Consider the following 8,987-nt stretch of genomic DNA (forward strand, 5'->3'; position numbering starts at 1 on the left):
CTGGGACTACAGGCATGCACCACTATGCCCGGCTAATTTTTTCTATATATTTTTAGTTGTCCAATTAATTTCTTTCTATTTTTTTTAGTAGAGACAGGGTCTCGCTCTTGCTCAGGCTGGTTTCGAACTCCTGAGCTCAAACAATCCGCCCGCCTCAGCCTCCCAGAGAGCTAGGATTACAGGCGTGAGCCACCGCACCCGGCCTGACATCTTGATCTTGGACTTCTAGCCTCTGGGATTGTGAGACAATAAATTTCTGTTGTATAAGCCACCTAGTCTGTCATATTTTGTTACAGTAGCCCTTGCAAACTAATACAGTAGGGTGAGGAGAAATGAGATCCCTGTGTAAAAATCACTGATAATAAAAGTTTTACTAAAGAGTATGTTTCATATTTGAAAATATATGCTAAAAGGAATACGCTGTGTCCATCCTAAATCTCCCATTATTATATTTGATATGTATAAGTATAGGCTCTAGACCTTTCCAAACTCTGCACATTACCCTATGTTACTGTCCTTGGTGTGTTGCCCCAGTTCTTGGGGGAAAACTATCAATCTTAAGGTCTCCTCTTATATACAGTCAAGATGGTGGTTCAAACAGATATCCAAGTAGCACAGAGAGGTTAAAGCCTTTTAGGCCTATTTTGTAGCACTATGGCATGATTAATAATTGTGGTATATATTTCTATCCACTTGAAGGCATAAAATAGTACCTTTCTGACTAAAGATATAATATTAGGCTAACTTTATTTAAAAAAATCAATTTTTAATGTAAATTAAATCATCAACCAACTAAAATGTTAGAGTATAGTTATATAAGATCTTTTTTTATTTTAAATTTTTTTTTCTTAAGGCTGGTCAAGTGAAGCAGTGGGAGGGGAGAAGGAACAAAGGAATCTGTAACTGGTTGTGATCAAATAGTTGTAAACACCACTGCACTCGGACCAACCTACAAGATCTAAATTTGGCTCTACCAGAGGGCTAGACACACATTTTTATAAAACCCTGCCACACTAACAGGTCAGCCTTATGAGTTTCTAAGGTAGAATAGTACCAGACCTTTCATATCTTCTCATTTTGCATTTCAAATAAAGTCTTTTAACAACTTGACCTTCTACTAGTTGATATATAAAAACTGGTAAGTACAGTGGCCAATACTAGCTAAGAACTATAGTCCTATAGAACTGGAAGGCATCATAAGAGATCATTTAGGTCAGCAGTTTTAAATAAGTTTTCTTTTTAAGAGAATTCTTTTTTTCCAAGCAAATCTAAAATAAAACCCCAATAAAAATAAAGCAGATGAATATGGAGTTTCTCTGTTGTGAAGTGTGGGAAGAGTTGGGGAGTTGGGCAGTGCTCCGCTGTTCAGGCCTCCCTTCTCCTGCCCTTGTTAGTCCGCTGCAGAGCATCTTCTTGAGATCAACATGAAAACTGAAACTATTGAAATAGCACAACCCTTTATTTTATACATGGGCAAAGTAAGGCATAAAGAAGTGAAATGTCTTGCCCAAGAGTACATTGTTCATTAGCATCTGAACTGAGACTGCAACATAATTCTCAGAATTTTGAGACTCTATCCTTTTTTCAGTAAACAATTCTGTCCAGCCTGTTAAAAGTATACATGAAAATACATGACTATCTAATTATGTTAAAACATAATTTATTCATGTGATTTAAAAAGACAACTACATTTTCAACAGGTAACTCTAGCATCACTGAGATAAATTTCACTTAAACTTTAGCCATACCAGTGCTTCCAACTCAAGATGAAGACTCTTCTTTTTAGAATTTAACCTGACAATTTCTTCTTGTTCTCTGTTCTTTTGATTGAGAAGTTCCTGTCGACGAATTCTTTCCCATTCTAAACGACGTTGTCGTTCAAGTTCCTGTTTTGCTGCCTGCAAATAATGAATGAATTTTTAAATTAAAATTTTTGCATCAGTGCCAGACATGATGGCTCACACCTGTGATACCAGTGACTCAGGAGGTTGAGGTGGGAGGATCGCTTGAGACCAGGAGTTCCAGATCAGCTTGGACAACATGGCAAGACCCTGTCTCTAAAAAAAGTTTTTAAAAATTAGCGAGCCATGGTGGCACACGCTTGTAGTGTCAGCTCTTCAGGAGGCTGAAGCAGGAGGACTGCTTGAGCCCAGGAGTTGGAGGCTGCAGTGAGCTATGATACCACTGCACTGCAGCCTGGGCGACAGAGTGAGACCCCTTCTCTTAAAAAAAAAAAAAAAAAAAAAAACCCGCATCATTCAAAAACTGGTGGGAAGACAAAAATAAAGGTGAGGCAGCATTTAGCACTTAGTGGCTATAGTGCCTAAGGTAGCTGTGCAAATCTAGTTTTAACAATGGGTCTAAAGTCTTCCACAAAAGTGGCTTTGTCTATCAGATTTTCTGATTTCTTCAGAAGAACATCCTTTTGTTACAGCCACTTTTCTCTTAATAAGCAAACGGATGACTTCATAAATATAAATGTTAACAGGAATAATTACACCTCTGTTCTGATATCAGGGAAGAAAAAAATTATATTTACATTATTTCAGTGCACAATACTCCATCCCTGGCCCTTTAAAATGCAGCCAGTCCTCCCAGGGACCCCACTTACACAACACTATCCCAAGGACCTGTGCAAGACCATCCTCTTGATTCCTCTCTAGACTTTCAACTCCCTGCTCTGATCTTTCTGCCTTTCCAACTCCTTAGACTCTTAATCTGGATCCTAAGCTTGCTTTTGTTTAATGCCTTGCTCAGCTGGCGGACTAATCTTCACTCCTCATTCGATGCTGCTTTGCAGTCTATCCTCCTTTGACTTAGATATCCCCTGCAGAGATGCTTTCTCTACCACTTACCAGCCCTGAAAATCCCTTATATCCAAGGACCCTCTTTCCCTCTTCAAGGGAAGGAAGACTCAGGTTTGTGTAGGATAAGAAAGAATGAAATGATGCAGAGGAAAAGGCACAATAAAAATTAAAAAATAAGCGTTTTTTATCAAATGAAATAGTCACTTATTAAATGCAATGATTTTCTTAGGAAATAACTTAAAAATAACCTCTCGTCTTTCTATCTCTTTTCTCCTTTCTTCCTCTCGCTGTCGCTCCAATTCCCTCTGTTTCTCCAAGCGTTTTTCTAATTCAAGTTGTTTCTTCCATTCTTGTTCTTGTAATTCTCTCTGTTTTCGTTCCCACTCTTCCTTTTCTTTCTGGGCTTTACGTTCTGCCTCCCTCTGCTGCTGCTCCATCAAGGCCTGGCGTCGCTTCTCCAGTTCCATGTTCCCTCGCTCGTAGTTGGCTTTCCGCTTGTCCTCAAAAGTAACTACACAAAGTACATCGTAAGCATTCTCACACATTAAGAGCCTATAGAACCTGTAATCTAGTTTCAGCATACTTATGTCCTGTGATCATTTGAGTGCTATTTCTATTTGGATATTTCTCCTAAGGATAACTTTAACTCAAATATAAATGGGAAAATATTTACTGTCTTCTGAGAGTATTCGTTTTTAGAAAACCAAATTTATAAGTTTGAATCCACCCAAGAGAGAAATAATTTTAGTATCTTTGCCAATAAAAATACTTGATTTCAATTTTTTTCTCAGAGTTTTCTGTGAGGATAACCAAAGCTGTGTAGCTATATATTTGTTTTATTTGATAAATGTCATTTAATTTACTTTTTTTTTTATTTCAGCATATTATGGGGGTTAATTTACTTTTTAATACATTAAAACAGCTACAAATGTACTTTTTCAACCAATATTTAAACTTTTTTAAAGCTAAAGATATTATCACAAATCTTGCTTGAATAATCTCACCTAAAATAGGAGAAATACTTCAACCTGGATGTGTACAAGCCTGTCAAATACACACACTGTCTCTTCTTCCTTCATACTCTTCTTCTCATTTTGACCATCTTAATTTTATTGATGTTGAAACCCATCCCATCCATCAAATTGTTTTTTCCTATAGCATATAAAATCTTAAGAATGTAAAAATTCTAAATATTCGGTTACATTTAAAGGCAGAATTTTTGAAGACTTAGATATAACTTAGACACTTGATACTACCTGGTAATTTCTTCTGAGGTTCCTCTTCTTGTATTTTCTGATAAGAAGGCAGAGTTCCATTAATGGAATCAATTTGTTTTCCTGCTCTAAAAAAAACATCATACAACACACAAATATAGCATCATACAGCATGAAAATTTTCAGTCTGAAAATAGACTACCGATGATTAAAGTAATTTAATATTGAGAATATGGTATTAAAGATATTTAAAACACAGTATGGTCTGTAGTTATAATATACAGCAGTATATGAATGTTCAAGCCAGAAATGGATTAAATCATGGTTCAGCTAATTGTTATTCTTGGGCAAGTTTTTCTTAATCTCTTTAGTCATAAGTTTCCTTAATCGTAACATGGTGAAAACACATCTACTTCCAGTATACTCCTTTCGTGTAACTCATTGAATACTAAAATCAAATGACAGTGCAAATATTTAACTCACTTCTAAACTAAAGCACAGCTCCCAGCAAATCCCAAAGGAAAATCATATCTGCCAAGCTATCAAAACCACGGCTCTTCACCTCCAGAGGCACTCACCGAAAAGATGGAGGGACAAGTTCAGGAGGTAAAGTCAGCGGTAATGGCTGTCCAGCTTTGGCCATGTCAGTGAGGTGCATTGCAAGGATAAACTCTTCTGCTTTTAGCTGTCCATCACCATCAATGTCAGCCAGAGTCCTAAAGAAAATGTTAAAATTCACAACTTAGAAAGAGTAAAATATTGTCTGAAGAGTTCAATTTCTTATTAATTTTTTTTTTTTTAGGAGACAGACTCTCACTCTGTTACCCAGGCTAGAGGGCAGTGGTGTCAGCCTAGCTCATCTCAACCTCAAACTCCTGGGCTCAAGCAATCCTCCTGCTTCAGCCTCTCAAGTAGCTAGGACTACAGGCGTGTGCCATGACACCCGGCTAACTTTTCTACTTTCAGCAGAGACAGGGTCTCACTCTCACTTAGGCTGTTCTCAAACTCCTGATCTCCAGTGATCCTCCCACCTTGGCCTCCCAGAGTGCTAGGATTACATGCGTGAGCCACCGCGCCCAGCCCGATTTCTTATTTTTAAAAGAAGAAAAATGATGCTAAAATTGTTGGATAAACTTATTTTGGTGAAATGTAAATGTATACATATTTACATTTAATAGTGAGTTAATTTTTACCCTTAATTTTCATAACACAAAAGAGAGGGAAGAAACTTTGAAATAGAAAGGAAAATATCCCTTCTGAGAAAGTGGCTTGTCTTAGTTCATGGTTAATTCATCTATCAAATCACATTTATCTATATATTAAAAATGAGATATTCTCTGATCCTCTATAGAAGGCATTAGGTAAAAGCACACAACAGTTTTACTTACAAAATACAGTCATGCACTACATAATGATGTTTCAATGGACCACATATATGATGGTGGTCCCTTAAGATTATTAACGGAGCTGAAAAATTCCTGTTGTCTAGTGCCATGGTAGCTGTCATAACACAAAACATTATTTATATGTTTGTGGTGATGCTGGTATATACAAATCTACTACATTGCCAGTTGTATAAAAGTATAGCACATACAATTATGTGCAGTACATAATACTTGACAATGAAAATGAACAGCTATGTTGCTGGTTTATGGATTTACTGTATTATACTTTTTATTGTAAGAGTGTACACTCCTACTTACGAAAAAAAAGTTAACTGTAAAACAGCTTCAGGCGGTTCCTCTAGGAGATATTCTAGAAGGCATTATTATCATAGCATATGACAGCTCCGTGCATATTAATGTCCCTGAAAACCTTCTTGTGGGCCAAGATGTGGAGGTGGAAGATAGTGATACTGATGATCCTGACCCTGTGTAGGCCTAGGCTAATGTGTGTGTTTGTGTCTTAGTTTTTAACAAAAAGTTTAAAAAGTAAAAAATAAATTTAAAAAATAGAAAAAATATTATAGAATAAGGATATAAAGAAAGAAAATATCTTTGTACTGCTGTACAATGTGTTTTAAGCTCAGAGTCAAGAAGCTTTAAAAACATTTTAAAAGTTACAGCAAACTCAGGTTAATTTATTATTGAAGAAAAAACATTTTTACAAATTGAGTGTAGCCTAAGTATGTACAACTATGTTTTGCACAGTTATATTTGCTTTCAAGGTTAACAAACTGGCTGCTTTTATGGAGTATGTTTGCGTCACAACCTTTCACAGAAACTGTATCTTTCTTATGTAACAGAGGATGTATAGTTAAAACTCATAATTAATGGATAAACTCACCAAATAGTAGCTAGCTGAGTTTGAGAAAGATTTGACTGAAGAAGAGCATTTCTAGCTTGAAAACCTAATTGAGTGGGGAAAACCATAAAGAAAAAATTATTTAGCCTCTTTAAAGTCATGCAAACCTAAATAGCTATACCTATAAAATAACATTGTTGCTATCCTGGAAACTTTTAACATTAAAACATTTTTTACCATGTATTAGGTACTGAGCATTCAACAGTAATCAAACTAATCCCTGCGCCAAAGAATTTAAAATTTAGAATTAGTGAAATCAAGCGCTCCCGCATGTCTTTTTGGCACGATAATAGAACACATGAGTGGCTGACACAGGAAGGAGACAACAGGCATAGAGAGTATTAGAGGACAAACTCTCAGGCCTTCTTGCACTCCCATCAGGTGCCGCACCTCTCACTCCTAGGTGACTGAGCCGTGGGTACCAGAAGGGTCAGCCCCTACTCTGGGTTCAGCCTGAGCCAAGGCCCATTCAAAAACAACTCTGCATGCAAGAAATTACATCTGCCACCTTTTCCTCAGCAACAGCACCTACTAGAAAGCCAGCACAAACACAGCTAAATACAGTTTGTTCCACTGAGCTTTTAACACAGAGGACTTGATAATCAAGGATACTATGTATCATAACATACAGTTGAATGTCTATATTATATAACTTTTAAACTTTTTTCATTTTATTTTTTTAATCTGGCCATTTAATAGAAATCACTTAAAGAAAAATACTGGAAATATCTTATAGGCCTCACCCTACTAATGATTTCACACAGGAAGTGAGATTTGAAAAGGTCTTTGTGTTAAAAGGAGGATTCTTCTGATAAAGAGAAATGAAAGGCTATTTCAAACCTGAAAAAAGGTTTAAAACTAGTATTTCAGTTCTTGGACAAAGATGACTGAAAAGAAGATCCCTCAGCATTAGGCAATAGAGCAAACAGGAGAAAGAAAGAATATTAATGGTTAAAAAGCATACTGGTGGAGGGCTTTGCATGTGTGTAGGCAAAATATGAATAATACAAAGGGCCACAGAGAGCCAGCAGAGTACTTTACTGAGAAAAGCTCATTTGAACATGCACATTCTTAGTCTGCCAAACCTTTGGATACCCAACATCCTCTGCCTAGAATGCCAGTGCCCCCATTCTCTACCTGGCAGTGTATGTATCCTCTAAGATCCAGCTCAAATGTCATCTCTTGTGAAATCTTCTCTCTTATATCCTCAGAGTTAGTCACTTTCTCATCTATATTAATCATAGCACCTTTAAACAACTAATCCAATACTGTGATTATGTGAACTATATACTATGGGCTCTTTGATGGTATGAAGCATATCTTCTTCCTCTCTGTATTCCAGTGCCTAAGAGAATGCCCAGAAGATATGTGACTTGGGAAATATCTGAGTCAATGAATTAATCTAAATAAACAAAACACTCTGGGTTTAGGGGGAAGAGGAGGAACAAAAAGAAAAAAAACAGACCACCAAATGCTACATTCAGTGAACAAAGCATAAACACGTTAAGTCCAGTTCAGCCCCATGCTCATATATTTGGGGCTCATGCTCAGTTTCAGGGCATTAGCAATAACTACTCTTTTGAAAGAAAACCGTGCCCTTACATACAGATATATAGCTTTATTCTTGTAGGTCTCAGAATAACAACACTCTCTGAAAACAACACAATACACAACCTTCACACAATGTGGCACATACAGGTAAAGTAACATTAGGAATCATTTGCCATTTGCTCACAGCTGGTTCTCATTCAATGTTCTTCATACCCCAACACAAAATCACCTCTGTTTACATTGTTAGTACATACATGAAGTATGCTAATCTTAAATGTTCTGCCTAAAGAACTTTTACGCAGGTATGCGCACATGCACCCAACACCCATATCAAGATACAGAAATGTTCCCAGCTCCTCAGAAGGTTTGCACATGGCCCCTTCTCAATAGAGTAACTACACTATTCTGATTTCTATCACTATTAATTTGTGCTAGGCTTCTTTCATTCAGTATAATATCTGTGAAATTCATCCATATTGTTGTATGTATCAGCAGTTCATTCATTTTTATTGCTTTAAATATTCTGTTATATAAACATACCATAATTTATTTATCCATTCTCCTGTTGATGGACATTTAGGCTGTGAACACTTTTATACATGTTTTAATTCACTTTTGTTAAGTTGAAAAAAGAACTTCTTTTTTTTTTTTTTTTAAAGAGATGGGGTCTCCCTGTGTTGTCCAGGCTGGACTCTAACTCCTGAGGTCAAGTTATCCTCCCATCTCAGCCTTCCAAGTAGCTGGGACTAGAGGCTTGTGCCACAGCACTCAAGAAAGTTTTTTTAATGCCAAATATAGGATCCAAAGAAGTTCATTTTTTCAAAGAATAGGAATTATGACTTTATATTAATCTCAAGTATATTTCAGTACCATATTTCACAAAATCTAAGATTCTATCAGTTATAAGACACATTATTATTTTATGTACCACTAAGAAAGAAAAAACACTGCTAATAAAACTGTAACAAAGTGCTAAGACATCACTGATGATAGCACACATCCCAATTTCAGAGACATTAAAATATAAAAAAAAAAGTGTGACTTAAAAATACAATATACCTTTTTTCACATTACCTGATAAAATTATGGAAAAATCTTAGCTATGTAATAT

At 36.3% G+C, this 8,987-nt stretch overlaps 1 protein-coding gene across 1 annotated transcript in view; it reads right to left on the reverse strand.

Annotated features, from left to right (window-relative positions):
• The window catches only part of ITSN2 (intersectin 2), a 113,091-nt gene that overhangs the window by 91,501 nt on the left and 12,603 nt on the right, over window positions 1-8,987 (reverse strand). The window contains exons 6-11 of the mRNA XM_012652404.1: window positions 8,747-8,769; window positions 6,308-6,371; window positions 4,600-4,737; window positions 4,064-4,149; window positions 3,056-3,318; window positions 1,749-1,898 (exon numbers count right to left, since the gene is read on the reverse strand). Of these exons, the coding sequence (XP_012507858.1) occupies window positions 1,749-1,898; window positions 3,056-3,318; window positions 4,064-4,149; window positions 4,600-4,737; window positions 6,308-6,371; window positions 8,747-8,769 (724 nt within the window). The remainder of the gene's footprint in view (window positions 1-1,748; window positions 1,899-3,055; window positions 3,319-4,063; window positions 4,150-4,599; window positions 4,738-6,307; window positions 6,372-8,746; window positions 8,770-8,987) is intronic.

This window comes from Propithecus coquereli, unplaced genomic scaffold (assembly GCF_000956105.1).
Source record: "Propithecus coquereli isolate 6110/MARCELLA unplaced genomic scaffold, Pcoq_1.0 Scaffold39, whole genome shotgun sequence".
Classification (NCBI taxonomy): domain Eukaryota; kingdom Metazoa; phylum Chordata; class Mammalia; order Primates; family Indriidae; genus Propithecus; species Propithecus coquereli.